The sequence below is a fragment of the Atractosteus spatula genome, chromosome 23 (genome assembly GCF_055471065.1).
Source record: "Atractosteus spatula isolate fAtrSpa1 chromosome 23, fAtrSpa1.hap1, whole genome shotgun sequence".
NCBI classification, from domain to species: Eukaryota; Metazoa; Chordata; class Actinopteri; order Semionotiformes; family Lepisosteidae; genus Atractosteus; species Atractosteus spatula.
In genome coordinates this window covers 14630503-14651389 of record NC_142728.1, presented here as the reverse complement: position 1 = coordinate 14651389, position 20887 = coordinate 14630503, and the positions used below count along the sequence as shown (strand labels likewise).

At 53.3% G+C, this 20887-nt stretch overlaps 2 protein-coding genes across 3 annotated transcripts; one reads left to right on the top strand and one right to left on the bottom strand.

The window, feature by feature from the left end:
* Positions 1-940: 940 nt before the first annotated feature.
* Positions 941-20008, top strand: LOC148816234 (uncharacterized). Its single transcript, XM_088940208.1, has 4 exons — positions 941-1069; positions 6363-6452; positions 8093-8286; positions 19923-20008. The coding sequence occupies exons 1-4, from the start codon at positions 941-943 to the stop codon at positions 19990-19992; spliced, it is 483 nt and encodes a 160-aa protein (XP_088796334.1). The 3' UTR covers positions 19993-20008.
* Positions 1393-6697, bottom strand: bcl2l16 (BCL2 like 16). Of its 2 annotated transcripts, none has more exons than XM_088940581.1 (2): positions 5112-6379; positions 1393-2767 (listed from the first exon to the last, which is right to left on the bottom strand). In XM_088940581.1, the coding sequence occupies exons 1-2, from the start codon at positions 5595-5597 to the stop codon at positions 2636-2638; spliced, it is 618 nt and encodes a 205-aa protein (XP_088796707.1). In that variant the 5' UTR covers positions 5598-6379; the 3' UTR covers positions 1393-2635. The 2 variants fall into 2 exon arrangements, with proteins under 2 accessions (XP_088796707.1, XP_088796706.1); XM_088940580.1 differs by lacking the exon at positions 1393-2767 and adding an exon at positions 6573-6697 and having other exon boundaries at positions 4322-6275.
* Positions 20009-20887: the final 879 nt, after the last annotated feature.

The window sequence follows — 20887 nt, the reverse complement described above, 5'->3', positions numbered from 1 at the left end:
TCATCAAAACAAATATCAATATTGGTCTCTTTTTTAATATAAGTCTGCAACTTAGTCCAGAAAATGTTTACCCTAGGACATAACCAAAACAAACGCTGAATAGTTTCAGGGCTATTGTCACAGAAAAAAAACACATTTGTCATCTATATTAATTTTAAATCGCTGGGTAACAAGAGTCTTAACTGGGTAAGGTATCGCGTCGAGGTCTGATGTCTTTCGGTGAAGCGAGATCTTTTGCAGCGCAGCCTCGGTCGGCATTCTCTCCCGTGGGTGTCGCGGCGTTAGTAGCTATAGGAGCTGCGGGGCCAGAGACGCGAAAAACCTAAATAAATGTTTTCGATTTCCAATTGGGTTGGTGTGGGAAAAAAAAGATCTGAGCATTCTCAATAAATAAAGAATTTTTATGTCTTAAGTTATTTGCAGTTAGTCATACGTCAGTAATACTAACTGTGCCTATACTTGACACAGCTGTTTCGTGTATATAATGCTCACCTTAAAATACTTGCGTATAATATAATTTATCCCTGTAAACTGCATATAAGTGATAAATCCACAACAGTGCATTGCTACTAAAGCTGTGTTTGGACATTCAGCGCGACTAAGAAATGCACACCACTTCATGAAGTTCAAATCCATTTAACTTGTTTTGTCACCTTTCAGGTATTTTGTAACCCTAATTTTGTGATTTTGTGATCCCCCCTCCAGGTGAGCTCGTAGAAAAGACATTTCGTTGCCAGCAACTACCGCTGCACCGGGTGTGGTTGCGCATTTGATAAACTTTGATTGATTGATTGAATTCCTGTAACTTGAAAAGTAATTCACGCGGCCACGAACCTCCCGACCGCTAGAGGTCGCCCTCGTTCTGCACTTTCGTTGTCTTAGACGTCTGTGGTGCAAGAGCAGCTGTTTGGTTGTAGGAGATCCGGTATTTAATTATGAAATGTTGTTTAATTACTCCTCCTGCAAATCACGACCGTGCTTTATTTTTTTTTTTTGTTTGTTTAAATCTCAACTACGTCTAAAAAGAAGATTTACAGGCTCTGGGCGTGCGGCTTTGTCGACCCTCGAGGTATGTACTGGTGCAACACTTGAGAACAACTGCTTGGGCGATAACTCGTGTTGGCCCCTGGACCTAGAAAATAAACTAAAGCTGTTTGCATAGTGTTACCTGCTGTTTGTGTCATAAGTAAGATGACCGTGTATTTTCTGAACAAACGTGCGAGCGGTGAATTGACAGCGAGTCAGGAGCTGCTAGTGTCTTGCTGAAGGGCCACCAGAGGGCGCCCTTGTCTTTCGCTTGTCGTCTTCGTGTAAAAAATCCGAATCAAATATTTCGAGTCTGGCCAGTATAAAATAATAAAAATAGCCAACTTTATTTTTATATAGCGCCTTTAAAGTGGTTTCTCACAGTGGCTTTACAGGAAAAAAAAAGACACGCAGTGGAAGGAGGTAGCAACAGATACAGTTAAGTAGTACAATTACAATTACAATTAATTACAGTTCCGGCGAGGGTTTGGAATACGGAAGAAAAGCAAAGTAGGCAGACTCAGAAAGAAGAAGGTTTTGAGTCTTGATTTGAAAGAACTTGGAGAAGGTGACTCTGTGATATCCTTTGGGACAGAAGTCCAGAGCTTTAGGGTGCAGCAGAAGGCTTGGGGGACAGACAGGTGACCAGAAATAGGTTGTGAGGTGGGGAGTAGGACGACAGTAGCTCGGACAGGTGCTGAGGTGCCGAGCCATGCAGAGCCTTATAGGTGAGCAGGAGGTTTTTTAAAATCGACACAAAACGTGATGGGAAGCCAGTGCAGGCACTCCAGGATAGGAGTAAAGTGGTCACTTGCACTAGGCCTGGTCACTGGCTGCCGACGTCTCGACATAGTGACGTTTGTTCAGTGTGGATTTAAATTGCCCAGCGAGCAGGGCACCAGAGTAATCAAGTTAAGAAAAAAAACGAATGAAGCTATTTTTTTTCCTAAGGCCAGTATTTTCTGTCGAGCATGCTTGTAAAGTCATTCATGGAGAAACAGAAAATAGTTGTTCAACACACACGACCCTAAAAGCAGTCCATCATCACTAACTCATCACTTCATTTATTTCTTACAGTTCGGTTTGTTCTGAAGTCCCATCCAGTTAATTGCAAGCAATACAGTAGTCCCACAACAGTCTTTGAAAAGACGATGATTGTGTCAAAAGCATTTTTTTTTAAATTAGCGACTTACTAGTGAGTTCCAGAGATGGTAGTGTCTAAGAAAGCAGTTTGTTTGCCACCTGTGCAACAGGTTTGATTTGAAAAAGGACTCCCCTGTGTCTCACACAGACATGTACCTGATGCCTCTGTTGGAACAGATGTTGGAAACTGAGCTCGGTGTTTAAAGATGCCACCCCAGCAGCTGGTGGTAATCGGGTCCACAGATCCACCTGATCCACAGATCAAATCCACCTGATCCACAGATCAGGTCCATCAGGTCCACATTACTTCCGAGAAGTAGTTGGAGACTTGAACAGCCAGCGGTTAGTCCCTCTGGATGGGCCACCGTGCGGCTCCAGAGACTCCTGTGATTGGTCAAAGTAGGCTCGTGATGGGAGGCGCAGTCCCCCCTCCAGCCAGCAGGGGGCGCGGGGGGGGGTGGGAGGGCTATGCAAGTTTGCGTTTCCACAGCAGGTAGGAGAGGAGGCTGGTCACCAAGAGCAGCAGAGTCCACCCGCACACTCGCCACACCTGGCTCTCCAGATCCTGCTTCCTGCAGTAGCGGGAGGTGAAGCCGGACTGGCAGACAGACAGACAGACAGACAGACAGGGAGGCACAGAGGGGAACCAGACAGTGAGAGAATCTCAGTGAGAGGACTGCTTGATTGTCCTGACCACCATGAATGTGGGCTGCCTTCCATCAGGCTGATGGTTTAGACCAGTGGTTCTCAAACTGTTTGGACCAAGTACCACCCCTGATCAAACCAAAGCATCCAAGTACTGCCTACAAGTCACCTTCTCATAGGAGCCACAGAAAATCTCGATGACCAACATGAGTGCGCGCGCGCACACACACACTCACACACGCATATAATAAAAATAGCACTGAGTAAATACTGTATAAATGTAATGTGGAAGTAAAACTTAATGTGTAGGTAAATCCCAAACTTAGATCATTTGGATCCTACCATCTTACAGCCGTTTTCCAACGCTTCCCAACACCAGCAGGGCTGTCTGTGTCAGGTTCAGCAGCAGAGCTAGTGTCAGTGGCCGATGTATGATCCTCCTCGTTCTCAACGGGTGTGCGTGACCTATCGGAGCTGGCGTCGGTACTCTTGGCGTCTACTCCTTTCAGCCGTGACATAAGGCTTGCTTTTTGCGAGGGATTCAGTTTTGATTCTTTGTTCTGTCGGCGAAAGTGGCGCCGAGCTGTGGGGCTGACAGCTCGGGAGCAGTATGGACACTCGCGTGTTGGCCCGCGCTGTATGGACGGAGCTACGTACGTAGGCTGCGTGTTTGAGAAACAAACTAATTTTTTTAAATCAAGTTTTAATTCCCAGTTTTTCAGTGCACACAACAAATCTCCAGGGTCATCTGGCGTACCACCAGTGGTACGCGTACCACAGTTTGAGACTACCCAGATTGAAGTGGCTATTCACCTGTTTAGGTGGAACACGTGATTGTATATCTTACTGTATTCATTTATTTTTTCGTCACGTGTGTGTCTAATGTATCTACATTGTGAAGATTCCTTAAGCCACCGCCTTGCTTCTCCCAGCTTCGGCGTGGGAGTTTCTGTCTTACCCGTTCTCGAGTTTGTGTTGCGTGAAATACACTGCACCTTGTGTTGTGTCTGTTTCCTGAAGGAAATAAATAAAGCTGCGCTAGATGGGGATCAGAGGTGTTGGCACCTGTCGGTCGCAGTGCGCCCCCTGATGGTGGGGGCAGGCCAGAACCGCAGTAGTCAATTGGATTTGAAATCTTAGGCGTGGTGGAGCTTGGGTTGTTTTTGTACTAGCGTTCAGTGAATTGCCTACACAGCTGTGGTGGCTCTCTCATAAACCTCACTGTTTATTTTTGGGCACTAGAATACCAGACTTAAAAAAAGAAACAAATAAATCGCACGGATTTTCACTGCTGCCGTAAAAGCAAGACCTCTGCCGCCGACCAGTCTCACCCAGACTTCCGTTTGAACAAAAACTTGCGATTTTAGAGCACTCTGTGGCCTTTGGTCATCCGGACTTTGGCGTGCTGGAGATCAGTGTAGCAGGCGATAAAGGGGCTCAGTTCCGTTCTCTTTAATTTAGTACGTGCAGTGTGGTGCAAAGCTTGTGTGAGGGTGTAATAAGAATATGTAATAATAAACTTTATTTTATATAGCACCTTTAGAGGTGGCTTCTCAAAGTGCTTTACAGAACGACAACAACACCAATAAAACAATACACAAGGTAATGAAAATTACAGTAGGATACTGGATGCAGTAGGAGCAGAGGGGTAAAGAACAGAACCAGTTAAGTAAAGGCTCTTCTAAAGAAGAGGGTTTCGAGTCGGGATTTGAAGGAGTTTAGAGAAGGTGACTCTGATATCCTCTGGGATAGAGCACCGGTGCTTTGGGGCGCAGCAGGCGAAGGCCCTGTCACCCATAGAGTGTAGACGGGCTTGGGGGACAGTAAGGAGAGCAGAGTTAGAAGAGCGAAGGTTGCGAGGTGGGGAGTAGGGCGAGAATAGCTCAGACAGGTACTGAGGTGCCGAGCCATGCAGAGGCGAGCAGGAGGATTTTGAAGTCGACACGAAACTTGACAGGAAGCCAGTGCAGGGACTCCAGGATAGGAGTAATGCGATCACTTGCGCTAGACCTGGTCAAGATTCTGGCTGCCGAATTTTGGACATAATAAAGTTTGTTCAATGTGGATTCATAAAAACCCCAGGGAGCAGAGCGTTACAGTAGTCGAGCCGGGGGAAGACAAATGTGGCGATCAGCTTTTTCAGCCACGGTTAGCGGTAACGTAGGGGTGCAGTCTGGTGTACTATTCGAATGAATGGGGCAGCGTTCGTGCTTTTGTGCGTAGCGAGCTGGCGAAGGAGTGTAATGCGGCAGTCCGCAGGTGAGCATGAGAGTCCAGCGGAGAGGCAGCAGACTCACCCAGCCTCCCTGCCGCTGGATCGCTGGGCAGATCACCCTCTCCACGTACTCCCCCACGCACTGCTGCAGCTGGGGCAGCACTCCCATCATGCCTCTGTCCTGGCAGTGCAGCGCCATCTGCCCCGCCAGCACGTAGACGGACAGCACCGCGCTCCAGGCCATCTCGCGGGGGCGCCCCCCGGGGGCCGGGGGCTGGAAGTGCTCGTCCAGGATGCGGAGCAGCGTGGGGCAGGCGGTCTCCGCGGTGACGCCCTGGAAGAGGCGTGGCCAGCGCCGGAAGAAGATGGGGAACTTGAGGAGCAGGTCGTCCCCGGCGTGCCTCAGCGCGGCCGCCGCCTCCGTGGGCGGGGGGCGGGAGCGTGGCGTCAGCCCCGTCACGTAGCCGATGTAGTCGTAGGACATCAGGTAGCCCTCCCTCACCAGGGGGTCAGGGTGACGCAGCCCCCCTGCGCCCCCAGCCTCCCCGCCCTCTGGCAACGTCTCCATGCCTGAAGTCAAATCGGTCCTCTGAAGCACAGCCTCGCTGTCGCTCTGCCTCGCTGCCTCAGTCACTCTGCTGCCTCACTGTCACTCTGCCTCACTGCCTTAGTCAGTCTGCTGCCTCACTGTCGCTCTGCCTTGCTGCCTCAGTCACTCTGCTGTCTCACTGTCGCTCTGCCTCGCTGTCTCACTGTCGCTCTGCCTCGCTGCCTCACTGCCTCAGTCACTCTGCTGTCTCACTGTCGCTCTGCCTCGCTGTCTCACTGTCGCTCTGCCTCGCTGCCTCAGTCAGTCTGCTGCCTCGCTGTCCCTCTGCCTCGCTGTCCCACTGCCTCACTGTCCCTCTGCCTCAGTCACACTGCTGCCTCACTGTCACTCTACCTCACTGCCTCAGTCACTCTGCTGCCTCACTGTCGCTCTGCCTTGCTGCCTCACTGTCGCTCTGCCTCACTGCCTCAGTCAGTCTGCTGCCTCACTGTCGCTCTGCCTCACTGTCGCTCTGCCTCACTGTCTCTCTGCCCCACTGCCTCACTGTCCCTCTGCCTCAGTCACACTGCTGCCTCGCTGACACACTAATTGTCGCGGTGTCTTACTGCGGCGCCCCCTGTCCGTGCGGAGGTGGGGGACGCCTGGAGTGTGTGGCGCTCCGGCTCAGTCCCAGTGCCCGGCTCGCATCTGCTTCACCTGAGCAGAGGAAAGAGTATTTGTTGTGCGGGGGTGAGCTGGTCTGGCTGAAATGACAGTAGAGATATTTCTTTTCTGCTTTCCCAGAGGAGAACGGGACAGGCTGAGCTACAGCGCGGGACATTGGCTGCTCTCTCCCTGCAGAGCCATCAGTTCGGTGCAGTAACTAAGAGCACGGTAAGCACCCTCAGTGTCTGTATTCCCTCTCTGTTATGGGGCTCCTTATCATCTTCTAGAAGGCGAGCGGCCCCCATGGGGTTTGGCACTGTAGTGAGAGGGCCTGGGTTCGAAACTCACCTGCCTCTAGGAGAGCTTCCTGCAGCTGTGCTGTGTTGAGCAGAAGGTAGTTGTCAAGGCACAGCTGGTGACGGGAGAAACAGGCCGGACAGAGGGAGCTCAGCGGACCTCCTCCATTGGTGTGTGTGTGCGGTGGGGGGAGGGGGCTTAACAGGCCCTGTTGCAGAGCTATGGCTAATTTTAGCTATCCCATTCCGAAAAGGGAACCTGACCCTCAAAATTCCTCCCTCCCAAGGGTGGTGTGTGGGGATTGGGAGTTGGGGGGGGGGGGGGGCGCCTGCTTGTGCACACATACGCACTCCCCGGTCTGGCCTCCGTGTCCAGCACAGCCGCGGAGCTAAAAATAACACCACGCGCGCACACGGGGGGGGGGGGGGGGGTGTGAAGAAGTTAACGTGGGGCGCTTGTGAGAACTACCAGGTGTGGTGGTCTCGCGTGCTGCCCTGCCACTGGAAATTGAGCACCTGGGGGCTTGCGGATCAAGGGGACGCGAGTGCTGACGGCACCCTGGGAGAAAGACAACATCAGAACTTGCCAGCAGTCGTATCGCTGAAGCTCAGCCAATGCTGCTGGAAGAGGTGTTAGTGGGACCAGTAGGGGGGCGCTCACCCTGTGGTCTGTGTGGGTCCTAATGCCCCAGTATAGTGACGGGGACACTATACTGTAAAAAGGCGCCGTCCTTCGGGTGAAACTTAAAATCGATGTCCTGACTCTCTGTGGTCATTAAAAATAATAATAATAATCCCCATCTCTGAACTGGCTCTATCACTCTGCTTTGGAATGCCTCTGTCACAGCGAGAACCGGGCACAATCTTGGCCTGACACCACAGGTAGAGTTTCTTCTCATCATTATGCCACACGCACGCTCAGAACGGACCACATGGTGTGTTAGGTCTTTAGAAGAGCAGGACTCTGATTTTACGTCTCCGATGTAAGGGTATTAACCCTGGAGTCCTGGCCAAATTTCCCCCTGGCCTTGACCAGTCATGGCCTCCTAATAATCCCCATCTGTGAACTGGCTCCATCACTCTGCTCTCTGCTCTCCGCCCCACTAAGAGCCCCACTAAGAGCCCCACTAAGAGCCCCACTAAGAGCCCCACTAAGAGCCCCACTAAGAGCCCCACTAAGAGCCCCACACACAAACACACAGACCACCCTGCCTCATCGTTCTCAACTTCACCCCGACTTGACAAGCTGTTCATTTTGGGCAAGAAAAAAAGAAAGATGAGGTTTTTCCTCAATTAAAAAAAACAACAACAACAACCCACGCACGTCTTGCAAATCCCTTCTCCCAAATATTAGCGTTCAAGTGTTATTTTTCCAGTCCATTTGGCAGCCGGACTGCTGTCCCCAGGCTGAGAGGAGCTGGGCGAGGTGCCAGCCCTCTCACTCTTCTTCCCTCCCTGGTAGGGCCCGGGACCCTGAGGGTGGGCTGATCTACAGTGCATTGGGAAACAAGGGTTAACCCCCTTGTCTAACAGGCCTGGGCCTGAGCACTCACTGGCTGGCTTTTCTTAAAGGGCCGGAGCTCCCAGACGCACTTAGCTGTGCTGCAGGTGACCGGCTGCCCGCCGAAGAGAGGGCAGGAGAGGGCACTGCGCTCCCCGGGTGGCACCGTCCCACAGGATGTGACATCATGCCTTGCCGACCCACGGACAGCTCAACCCCAGCGGCTGGTGTGCTCGCAAGAGATGGAGTCCCGCGAGTTTCACAGGTACGTTTCCCCCGCCAGCAGCGGAGTAAGAGTTAACAGCGGCAGGTGAGGTGACCGATCCAAGCAGTTGCGCAACTGGGAGACCTAATGCATTCTCCAGCCCCGGAGCAATCCGGAAAATCCGGATCTTCTCTCTCTGGTAGGCTCAGGTGTAACATCCAGCCAAGCCATTTTTTGTGACTCACTCCTGCCTATTCTGGGTTGTGGGTGGGGAGCCGGACTATATGAGACTGAAGCTTTTCAGGAGAAAAAAACAAGGTCATGGAGGGTGGGGGGGGGGGGTGCTGCAACTTGGTCTGCCTGCTGGGAGGGCAGTTTGTGACATAGTCTTCTGATGCTCCCTGCCGACCCAGCGCCAGGAAATATCAGGGTTTAATTTGCTGACACCTTTTCTCAAAGGCCATCGATTGACATAAATCACTAATGAACTGTCAAATATTAACAGAGTACAGGCAGGGGCATTATCTGTCCTGGACACCAGTGAAAAGATTCCAGCGAGTGAAGGGTTAAGTCCGCCTCTCTCTCATCCTCCCCCCCCCCTCCCGACAACACAGCTCCTTCTCGATATCCGTCATTGTGGATTTGCAGATTCCTCACAAGCACTTGGTCCTAATCCCCTCTCTTAGGCGAAAACCTCCAGTGTTTACACTGTCCCAGCTCATAATGCCAGACCGTTCCTTTAAACCAGCGATGGCTCTCTCACGAAGTGCCGAGCGGAAGAGGCTCAGGCGGGGGTGAGAGAGCACAGTTGATGGGGGGTGATTTCGAATTATGTAGATGGGAGGAGACCGGTATCGGGATGGGGGCGGGGGGGTCCTCGTTTTCTTCCAAGTAGTGTGGAAGGTCAGTGATGGGCTGGTTCCCGTCGCGCTTGGCTGATACGAGTTCAGTGAAAAGAAGAGAATGGAAGCAGACTTTGAGAGTCTTGCAGCCACACCTCCCCAGTCTGGGGGAAATTCCACGGTCTCGTCAACTCCAGACTCTTTTTTCTTTTTCTGCCACGGTCATTACATGCAGCTGGAAGTCTCGTCGCGCGTCAGGCCGCTATTCTGCTCGAGCGCGCGTCCAAACTGAAGACGCAGCGACGGCACTCAGGTCATCGCGCTCTCGTATTGGCTGGCGGCCCTCCATCCCGCTGTTCCCTGAAGGTCCCGAAGAGCCGGCCTGTTCCAGACCTCCACCGCCCTTGGCGTAAAGTTAAAAGGGCTGGAGTTCTCGCTCCTAAACGCACTTCCTCATTCGTGGCCTTGTGTTCACATTTCTCTGCTGAGCATCATGTAATCCACACAACTGGCTTTCTGAGTCCCTTTCCGGGTTTTGAATACTGGTATTGAGTTGTAACCTCCTCTGTCAAGACTGAAGACCCCTGCTGACCTGTGATCTTATCTGTATTTATTTTGCCAGTCAGTCACTGTGAACCTTCTGGCAACAACCAGGTTAAACCATTTGTTTTTATTTTGAATTTATTCTCTTCCTCTCTGTTGTGAGCGACCTTCGTGTTAAACAGAGTAGAGACCTCGTGATTTTCCAGCAACTTGTAAAACTGGGCAGACTGGAGATATTGGGGAAAGGCAGCTCACTCAGGGTACCACAGCAGTGTCAGCAGTGAGGACTCGAACCCACAACCTGTCTGTTACGAGTCCAGAGACTTGCCCACTAGTCCAGCTCTCCTGTGATATACTTCGCTATCAATAATGAGATATTGATGTGAAAAGTGAAGGTTTCCTTCAGTGTTATTAACAACAGATAAAGATTAAGGCACGCTTTGCTTGTCCTGCTTAGGGAATACCCCTCAGAAATGAGTGGAGCCCATCAGCCGAAATCATGGCAGACTTCTCTAACAGGCAGGAAGGAGTGAGGTCTCCTTTGTCGTCGGCATTCTTGTTCGGAGTCCAGCAGGAGTGCCGATCGAATGCCACACACAGGAATTGCATTCATGGGCATAAAGAGCCAAACTTTGCAAGCAGTCGGCATGTGAGATGATAACCGGACTGAGAATCGGTTATAAACGGAATACACGTGGGTCCCTTGCAGTGATGTGGTTAGTGGAGGACCACAGGGGCAGCTATTTAGATTAGCGAGGTCAATTTTTGAAGAAAAGGGGTCCAGTCTGTGAGAGTTCAGAACAAGCTGCCCAGCAGTCTTGTCGTCTTTATCTCATCCATCAACAGCTGGATGGGGTCCTCTGAGGAATCAGCTAGCAGGCATGCTAGATGAGCTGGAATCCTTTCATTTGTAAGCATTCGTATGCTGACAGGCGAGTTCAAGGAGCAACGGGCTGTGGGCCAGTTTTTTTTTTTTCCTGGGCCAGAGTTTGAGAGCCCTTAGAGGCGCGCGCATAGCCTTGTTGTTTGCGAAAACACTGCAGTTATGGAGAAGCCAGGGCCCAGACAAATGCAGAAATTCAGCCCGTACCCCCCTTTGGAGATTCTGTGATGAGCGCTAGAAAAATACCGGGTGATCATTGCCAATTCCTTATGGGTTTTTGTTTTTGTCCGTAAAAGTTCAGCTGGGATTGCTTGAGTACGGATTGAAGCGTCCGATAACTGTCCCCTTCTCTTCCTCGTTTAAAATGTAAAACCAAAAAAATGAAATGAAGGGGGGGGTGGGTGGGTTAGGTTAGCCCGGTCGAATTAGCGCAGTTAGCGCTGCTGCCTCATAGCCCAGCCCAGGGTCCCGGGCAAGAGCCCAACCTTCTGTGTGGAGTCTGCATGTTGTCCCTGTCACCTGCTTGGGTTTTCACGACCGTTGAAGAGGCCAGTTGTCTAGGTTTATCGGTGCTTCAGGACTGACCCCGAGTGTGTGTGTGTGTGTGTGTGTGTGTGTGTGTGTGTGTGTGCGCGCGCGCCTGTGACGGGACTGGCATCAGCACAGTATAGCTCCACCTCCCGCCCTGCTCTGCCCTCCCTGGGTTTCTGGGATAGGCTCAGAGCTGGCACAGGCCTCAACAGGAATAAGTGCTGGCTGGTGCTGAAGGAGGGGGGGGGGAGGCTTGCGCGTGCCAGGGGAGGTGGAAATAAAAACAAAAAATTCAAGTTCAAGTTTATTGTCATTATACTCCTATTCAGGTATATGATATAACGAAATGCTATTTACCTAGCTCTCAGACGATAAGTAGTACAAAAAAACAACAATAAAATTGTATAATAAAAGAAAGATGGAGACAACAGGCAGTGTGCAAAAACAACATCAGATGTACAAAAACATGCATCAACAGAATGAAAGAAAAGGATAGAAAATTATGGGGAGTGAGCTTTTTGACATGTGAGGTACAGGTAGATTTCAATGTGTGTTTGAGTTTCTGGTCAGAAAGAAGGCACTGTGAGGGTCCAGATCGTAGGAGAGAGAGGCTGGGAGTTTAATAGTTTGATAGTGCGGGGGTAAAAACTGTCTCGGAGTCTGGTAGTCCGGGCCCGAATGCTCCGGTGCCGTTTTCCAGATGGTAGAGGGGTTCATACAGTCTGTAGCTGGGGTGTGTGGGGTCTTTGACGATGCTTAGAGCTGTCGTAAAGACCAAACAAGGAAAAGTTTTCTTTCTCTGCGAACACCCCTTGCCCTACTTTTCTGTTTTGGCAAAACGCTTTCCTGACACTTGCGTCTGGCTCGTGCGGAGCGACCGGCCAAGCAAGACCTCCCCTCCCTGCCTCTGCCTCCTCCTCCTCCTCCTCTTCCCTGCTTTCATCTCTCTCTCTCTCTCTCTCTCTCTCTCTCTCTCTCTCTCTCTCTCTCTCTCGCGCTGCCTCCCGCTCCTCGCCGGCGGCGCCGCGCGCAGCTGATGGCATCGGGTGCGCGGGGGGTGGGGTGGGGGGGGCTGTCAGTCACTCCGGCACGGCCATATGTTTGCCGGCGTGAGCTCCGAGCCCGGCTCTGCCAGCGGCGGCGGCCCGTGCCAGAAGATATTAAGGGGAGCAGCGGGGCGTCATTAAGGCGGCGCGATGATTGATTAGCCGTGAATCCGCGAGCGGGAAGCGCCCCAGATCCGAGGGAGAGAGCGAGGGAGCCCCCTGCAGCTAGGCGGCGTTATTGCACGGCGCAGGGAAAGGATGAGCTAGGATGAGCACTGCAGGAAGACATTAAAAGCGAATTGAGAGCTCTGCACAGGCCGGGGGGGAGTGCGGAGGTGTTGTGATGGGTTGGGGGGGGGGGGGGGGGGGTTGCCTTTTGTTAAATGGAGCATCCGAGTTGCCATCGCTTTGCCGCGAGCTGGAGGAAGGGCCCGGCCACATGGGGAAGAGCGATGGCAGGCGGGCCCAAGAGCCGGAGCTGGATTTTGTCGAGCGAGTTGAAGCCGAGAGGAGCTTGGTGGAGAAGAAGTGCGTTGCGTTGCGTTGCGTTGCGTTGCGTTGCGTTGCGGGGGGAGGTCTTTTTCGTGGAAGAGCTGGCGTAGGAGTGAGGCTGAGACAGGAGAGGCCAGTGCGTTTTGCGGGCCAAGGCAGAAGAGCAGAGGATTGTGGGAGGGAACATCAGTGCCTTGACCTGACTTCCCTTCCTCGCTCGAGACCCGGAGCCCCTCCCTGCTCTGTGCTCTTATTTCCTTGTGGGCTGCTGCTCCACTTGCAGACGGTCTGTGTGCTGACCGTTCTGGGTATTGGCTTTCAGCAGCGTGCTGCTCAGAGCGCAGGGAGGAAGGGGGAAGCATGATTCGGGGCTCTTGAGCATTTGGTTTCCTGAATCCACAGATACACCCGTGGTGCCACGCACAAGCACATAGTGATACGAAGTGCAACCACAGTGCCAGCTTCGTGCACCTGGGGGAAAAGGCACGGACATGTCCTCGGTTTCCAGCATTCAGTGAACTTTTCCGGGGTTGTTTCTTTCGTTGATCAGGCTTTGGAAACGGGTTCCGATCCCTGATTTAACTGTGTGGCATCCCCCCCCACCCCCCCCTCCCGCGCTCTGCGAGGCGGGATGACTAATGAAACCCAGGGAGAGCGATCCCCGGCCCTAGGACGCCGCTGTTAATGTTTTGTTTGGTATTAAAATGCGCGAGGCAACTAAACTCCCACTGATTTCAATAAAAACATATGGAATGGGCTCATCAATCAAGTCCCGCCTGTGCCGAGATTCCGAGGCTGGGGTTTGGAGGCGGAGTGAGTGAGTGTGAGTGTGTGTGTGTGGGGGGTGGCTGGCGTTCGGTTCCGCTCTCTTTGCTGGACTGCGGGCAGCGCCAGGGCGAGAGTGCGGGCGTCGCGGCAGAGGAGAGGAGTGTGGGGCGCAGATCCGAAGGCCCCGGCTTTGTCAGATTAGGATGGCCGATTATTGGGTATTGATACGGCCATCCGATTCAGAAATCGCCAGCTGTGGTTTTCGGCTAAAACACCTTAACGACCCCTGTGCCCACCGGGGTTGGGGGGGGGGAGAGGAAGGGTGGGGCAGCTTCTCGGACCCTGTGAGCCCACCGGAGGCATCTGATCATTTCTGGCGTTCTGCAGGCTCTTCTGGGTAATGCACACTGGGACTCAGATGAGAGGCGTGAGGCGTCTCTCGCTGGCATCGCTGTTATCCTGCAGGTGCCCCACCCAGGGAGTGGCGGGGGGCTCATTCATTCACCGAGAGAGCCCCGGTTAACTCTGAGAGGGGCTGAGCGCCCCCTGTGGGTTTAGCCGCAGGTCGTTAACCCAGTATCGGTCCAGCCTAGTTTCGCCTGGCTGCCCCTGCTTTCTCTTAATCGGTTGCAACAGGTGTCACAGGGGCAGCTGCTCAGTTGGAGGAGCATTCACAAGGGAAAACAGCAGCCAGGCCAGGTGGTGTCAGACCTCAGCTCTACCACTGGCCCACACTGCCTCAGTCTCTCCCAGTGCCTCAGCTCTACCACTGGCCCACACTGCCTCAGTCTCTCCCAGTGCCTCAGCTCTATCACTGGCCCACACTGCCTCAGTCTCTCCCAGTGCCTCAGCTCTACCACTGGCCCACACTGCCTCAGTCTCTCCCAGTGCCTCAGCTCTACCACTGTCCCACACTGCCTCAGCCTCTCCCAGTGCCTCAGCTCTATCACTGTCCCACACTGCCTCAGCTCTATCACTGGCCCACACTGCCTCAGTCTCTCCCAGTGCCTCAGCTCTATCACTGGCCCACACTGCCTCAATCTCTCCCAGTGCCTCAGCTCTACCACTGTCCCACACTGCCTCAGTCTCTCCCAGTGCCTCAGCTCTATCACTGTCCCACACTGCCTCAGCTCTATCACTGGCCCACACTGCCTCAGTCTCTCCCAGTGCCTCAGCTCTATCACTGTCCCACACTGCCTCAGTCTCTCCCAGTGCCTCAGCTCTACCACTGTCCCACACTGCCTCAGCCTCTCCCAGTGCCTCAGCTCTATCACTGTCCCACACTGCCTCAGCTCTATCACTGGCCCACACTGCCTCAGTCTCTCCCAGTGCCTCAGCTCTATCACTGGCCCACACTGCCTCAATCTCTCCCAGTGCCTCAGCTCTACCACTGTCCCACACTGCCTCAGTCTCTCCCAGTGCCTCAGCTCTATCACTGTCCCACACTGCCTCAGCTCTATCACTGGCCCACACTGCCTCAGTCTCTCCCAGTGCCTCAGCTCTATCACTGTCCCACACTGCCTCAGTCTCTCCCAGTGCCTCAGCTCTACCACTGGCCCACACTGCCTCAGTCTCTCCCAGTGCCTCAGCTCTATCACTGGCCCACACTGCCTCAGCTCTATCACTGTCCCACACTGCCTCAGTCGCTCCCAGTGCCTCAGCTCTACCACTGTCCCACACTGCCTCAGTCTCTCCCAGTGCCTCAGCTCTACCACTGGCCCACACTGCCTCAGTCTCTCCCAGTGCCTCAGCTCTATCACTGGCCCACACTGCCTCAGTCTCTCCCAGTGCCTCAGCTCTACCACTGGCCCACACTGCCTCAGTCTCTCCCAGTGCCTCAGCTCTACCACTGTCCCACACTGCCTCAGTTTCTCCCAGTGCCTCAGCTCTGCCACTGTCCCACACTGCCTCAGTCTCTCCCAGTGCCTCAGCTCTACCACTGTCCCACACTGCCTCAGTTTCTCCCAGTGCCTCAGCTCTACCACTGTCCCACACTGCCTCAGTCTCTCCCAGTGCCTCAGCTCTACCACTGGCCCACACTGCCTCAGTCTCTCCCAGTGCCTCAGCTCTACCACTGGCCCACACTGCCTCAGTCTCTCCCAGTACCTCAGCTCTATCACTGTCCCACACTGCCTCAGTCTCTCCCAGTGCCTCAGCTCTACCACTGTCCCACACTGCCTCAGCCTCTCCCAGTGCCTCAGCTCTATCACTGTCCCACACTGCCTCAGTCTCTCCCAGTGCCTCAGCTCTATCACTGTCTCACACTGCCTCCCTCACTCTCTCCCAGTCCTCAGCCTTAACTACTGGCCCACACTGCCTCTCTCCTTGTGCCTCGGCCCTAGTTACTATCCCAAAACGCTGCCACAATCTCTGCCCCAGTCCCTCAGCTCTCTCTGACAAAACAACCCTTTCATTACAAACAACATCAGAATACAACATGAAGTCACGAGCCTGAGGTTCTTCACCACACCCGAAGAAGGCTCCACAGCCGAAACGTCGTGTTTTCTCCCTTCTCTTTTCAGCACGGAATAAACCTATCACTTGTCTCTCTGCTTTAGTTTGGAGCTCTCAGGCTTGTGGCTTCATGTTGTATTTTGATGTTGTTTGTAATGACAGGGTTGTTTTTCTCAACATCATCCCTCAACCTGCCCCCCCCCCCCCCCCAAAAAAAAAACCCAAACAAAATAGCAGATCAGGAGCAAAACTAAAAAATGAAAATGACTTTTCTCTCCCCCCCTCCTGTCTGAATGGGAGTCCTGTGGTCATGTTAGCAGCAGTGCTCTGTGCTGTCAGGCATCACTGCAGCTGAGTGTGTGGTTGTGGGGGGGGTCTCTCTTGCCCGAGGGACAGTGAGGGGGTGGGAGGTGAACGGGGCTGCAGTCTTATAGCCTTTTAACAGCCTTTTAATTTGTGAAATTGACTGAAAGATCTTCCCCGTTGATGACGAGAGAACGTGGCAGGGAGATCTCACACAGGGTGGGGGCCCAGCTGGAGTACCTGGGGCTTTTAGAGGGTGGCTCAGGGGTTGGGTGATAGGAGGTGGTGGGGGGGGGGGGGGTGGTCTTAGCCAGTGTAGCTGAGGAAGAAGGGTGTGGCCCTTTTGGTAGCGAGTAGCTAAGTGATCTAAGACTCACATCCAGCTGTTGAGTGAAGCTTGTTCCACCCTCCCACCACCCTTTGTGTACAGAGGTGCCTCCTGTTTCGCGGTTATGAACGCACTCCCGCATGGTTTCCTCTCGTCCGTGTTCCACTGCCGGTTCTGTGGGCTGGCTGGCTGGCTTTGTCGGGGTGTGAACACCTGGCTCACTGGTGGCAGGCAGTGAGAAGCTCGGAGGTCCTCAAGAGGAAGCTTGTGTAGTGGGGCCCTGCTTTTACTTGGCTCAGCACTGGTTGAGGTCTCAGACTGGGGCCCGGTCTGTCACGCTGCACTCCGTCCTGTGAGCTTTACCATGATTTCCCCGGGCTTTACCACACTCTGATCTGCTTTGTACCGCAGAACACCTTTACACAAGAACGGAGAAGCGAATGGGGGGTTTATCTCGCCCAGTAATCCTGGGGGCAGATGTGGCGGAGCAGCTCTGGAGACTGGTGTCCAGGCAGCAGGAGAGGGGTGCAGGCTTGGGAAGAAAGAGAGGGGTTCACGCTAGGGTCACAGGAAGGTGGTTTGGGGGTATCGAGGGGCTTGTAGAGGAATGGAGGGGTTGGGGGCAGGGGTTGGCCCTAGGTTAACAGTGGTTGGCCCTAGGTTAACAGTGGTAGCAGAGCGAGGGGGTGCACAGGTGTGATTGAGCAGGTGAGTGCATGAGGCGGGGGTCATCTGGGGGAGGGGGGGCGTACTCTTCCCACCTTGGTAGTCTGTCCTCATCCGGATCTCGGACGCTAATCAAGGCCGATCCGTCCTGGGATGGGAGACCTCAAGGAAAGCCAGGCTGCTGCTGTGGGGTAGTGGTGTGGGTGGACCAGTAGGTGACGCACTTCCTTCTGGACCAGTATTCCCAGGTCAGTGCCCCAGTGTGGTGACTGGAGACACTGCTGTAGGAGGCCCTGAGTACCTGGTCGTTAAGAGCTCCTCTGTTGGCAGGAGTAGGGGGGGCCTGCAGTCTTGGCTAGACTGCCCTCTGGGCTTGAACAGTCCGGCCGATTACAGTTCCCCCTGAATTCAGCTGGTGGAGCGGTTTCTCTCTCCTCTCCTGATCGCTGTACACTGGGGCTGCTGTGTCAAAGCCCTGTTGGGACCTCTGTATCTCGCTGGATGAAAGGAGCTATAGAAATACGAGGTATCGCATTTTTATTTTTGGTAGCAAAGTGCTTTGGATGATAGCTCTGTGTTGCTGGGAGGGGAGAGTCAGAGCCTAGCTCTGCGATAGTGAGGCAATTCAAATGTTAAAACGAGAGAAAAATAAGCTCGTGGGGGGGTGGGGGCACTTTGGTCTTTCTGGGAAATGTCTTCCGACGCCGATGTTGAATGAAATGGCGTTTACACAGCCTTGCGCACAAATTGGCTGACGTTTCCCTTGATTTTATTTCTGTTTATCACTCGGCTTGGACTTTTTCCTCCAGACCGAAAGAATAAAATAAGTTTTGGGATCTTTGGAAGTGGGGGGGGGGGGGGGGGTTGCTGGTTTTTCTTCCCCACTGCCACCTCTCCGTGCGCTGTTCCCCTCGGTTGGGCCAGGTGGCGGGGAGAGGACGGTGGCGCAGCGGGGAACGGGGACCTCGGCGTGCTCTTGCGTCGTGGGGGGGGGGGGGGCGTCGCCGTGGCGACTGTCACTCAGCCCGGCGCAGTCCCGCCCCCCGCGGCGAGGGGGCGCTCTACTGGAACACGGCAGCTGTCCCGCGAGGCGGAGCAGGAGGAACCCCCTGCCGTCTGGCGCTGGGACGATTGATAGACTGTGTACACGGCAGTCATTTGCATCGGCCGCCGGGAGCGAGCGCGAATCTTTTACCATATTAAAGAGCTTTAAAGCGCTTCGCAGCGGCGAGAGGCCCTCCGAGCCTTTCAATCATTTGCTCATGCTGTCTCTTGCACTGTTGCACGGCTGTCGTCTTTATTGCTCCCGTGTCGCTTGGCTTAGGCGAATGCCTGAAAATGGGAACATCTCGTAGTGTTTGGTTTGTAAAAGACCGAGAGGGTGTTAAATGTGGACTCCCCGTCAACTTAATGGCATCGTACTACCTCCCTCCCTGCGCTGGGATGATAATAAAACGTATCTTATTTAGCACCCAGCAACTCTGCAGCCGTTCTCCGAGGGGGGGTGAGCTGCCCGGGTCCGTTTTCACAAGGTGAACGCGAGGTGCCGTCTCGCCGCGGCCACCAGGGGGCGGAGTGGGACAACATTCGGGAGGGAGCCCGTGTGTTTTCTGGCAGGTACTGAAAGCGAGACTTTTTTTTTGTGTCTTGCTCTCGTCCCCAGACTGACCTTTCAGTTGACCTATTTATTTGGTTTTGGACATCAGGGAAGCTGCAAAACTAGGATGAAATCGACCTCCCGGATCATGGAACTGTTCTGTTACTCCATAAATAAGTGAAGAGTGAGGGACTAGTTTCTCGATGGAAGCTGGGGTGAAGTTCAGTGTCTGGGTGAACACTCAAATTCGGCTCAGACACAGGGCTTTAAGGATCTTTTTGAAGACATTTTGGGACGGAAATGCCTCCCATCTCCATATTCAGTGCACAAGCCAAAACGTAGAGAGCAGTTGCTCTTGGCTACTTTTGATGAGAATAAGCATGGATAATTCTGGGATGGTTGGTTTTCACCTCATTTCAAATCACCGTTAATGCAAAGCAGACAAATAGTTTTTGGGGGTCGGAATCGGGGGTAGATGGGATTCAGAAGTTTGAGCAGAGGACTCGGCAGGGCAGCTCTGGTCAGACGCCCTCTTGTGGAGTGGCAGGTTAGTGCAGCATTTTGACTGAGTGCAAGGCGGTCAAAAAAGTAGTCATAATTAAGAATAATTCTTTACACTTTTCTGGACACTCCACTCAAAGTGCTGTACAGGTGATGGGGAATCCCACTACCACCACCAGTGTGCAGCCCCACCTGGATGAGGCGCCAGTCCGCTCCCCACACACCAGCTCTCAGTGGGGAGGAGAGCAGAGTGATGGAGCCAGTTCACAGATGGGGATTATAAGGAGGCCATGACTGGTAAAGGCCAGGGGGAAATTTGGCCAGGACTCCAGGGTTAATACCCTTACATCGGAGACGTAAAATCAGAGTCCTGCTCTTCTAAAGACCTAACACACCATGTGGTCCATTCTGAGCGTGCGTGTGGCATAATGATGAGAAGAAACTCTACCTGTGATGTCAGGCCAAGATTGTGCCCGGTTCTCGCTGTGACGGAGGCATTCCAGGTGTCATTGTGTTACTAGTGTCCTGAGACAGAGCTCTTCTGGGTAACATTGAAGGCAGTGAATGCTTCCATTTCAGTGACTGTTTCCTCTTGTCTTCAGCCAAGTTCGCCCGCTGGGGTCGGTCACTATCGCGCAGCGAGCGTTGACGACGAGACGACAACGGCGGCTTCCAAAAACACAAGGGCAGTTTTTTGTCTTTTAAAAAAAAATAGTTTTCCTGTGTTGCCGTTTCTCCCCAGCTGTCATGCCAGAGACCTGCTGGGAGGGCGGCTTGCGCCGGGCGGCGGTCAGCCTCCTCCAGACCTGTGACGTCAGGTTGGAGGAAGGGACCTCCAGGGGTCCTCCAGGGGACCGGCGCCAGCCTGGGACCATTGGAGCTTGAGGAACACGGATCTGAGGCAGGCCGCAGGCCCTAGCGTGGCTCTCCTGGAGCAGGTAAGGAGAGATTTCCTCCTCCGGTTCACCAGCTGGGGGTGACCGTGTGGACTTCAGGGAGCTCAACACCAATGGGCCTTAAACCGAGACACAGACAGAACCGGGCCTGTTTGTATCCGTCAGTAGCAGCCTTTTATTACGTTTGGTGCGCAGGTGGATACTTAAAAAAAAAAAAATCGGACAAGTTACAAACAAGTTTGGTATCTCGGAGTGTGGCCGGGCAGCTTGTTCCATGCTCCTACCCCCCTCTGTGTAAAGAAGAGCCTCCCGTTGTTGGTCTGAAATGCGCTTCCACGCAGTTTCTGCCAGTGTCCTGCGGTGCATGTTCGCGTTGGTTCTGAAGCAGGGCACTGGGTCGGCTTTCTCCGTGACTCTGAGAATCGCGACCACTGGATGTGGTCGGTTATGGTTGCTCTTCTCTGAACTGATTCCAGAGCCGGTTCCATCTTTTTTTAAATGTGGTGCCCAAAATTGTACAGACCACTCTATATAAGACCTCACTTAATGTAACATTCCTGGCTTTCCTGACCTGGGCTTTTAACTATCTGGCATACCATGGTTTGTCCTTTCATTTGCTTTCCCGAATCTCTTGTTTCTGTTCATTTCTTCCTGCAGACTAGATATTTAACGAAAGACTTTTCCTCCGAGGATAAAGGCTTTGTCCACCCCGGCGACCGTGTCCTTGGAGATGCATATCGTAAGAAAATGTCAAGGGGAGACCTCTGAGACGTTGAGTGATTCCTGAGTTGGTTTTTCAAAGGCTGTTGCT

Excerpts from the sequence above, each read along its gene's own strand:
- LOC148816234 (XM_088940208.1), top strand. The coding sequence starts at position 941 with ATGTTGTTTAATTACTCCTCCTGCAAATCACGACCGTGCTTTATTTTT. Across the intron at positions 1,070-6,362 it reads CGGCTTTGTCGACCCTCGAG|AGGAGAACGGGACAGGCTGA; the intron begins GTATGTACTGGT and ends CTGCTTTCCCAG. Across the intron at positions 8,287-19,922 it reads GAGTCCCGCGAGTTTCACAG|CTGTCATGCCAGAGACCTGC; the intron begins GTACGTTTCCCC and ends GTTTCTCCCCAG.
- bcl2l16 (XM_088940580.1), bottom strand. The coding sequence starts at position 5,597 with ATGGAGACGTTGCCAGAGGGCGGGGAGGCTGGGGGCGCAGGGGGGCTG.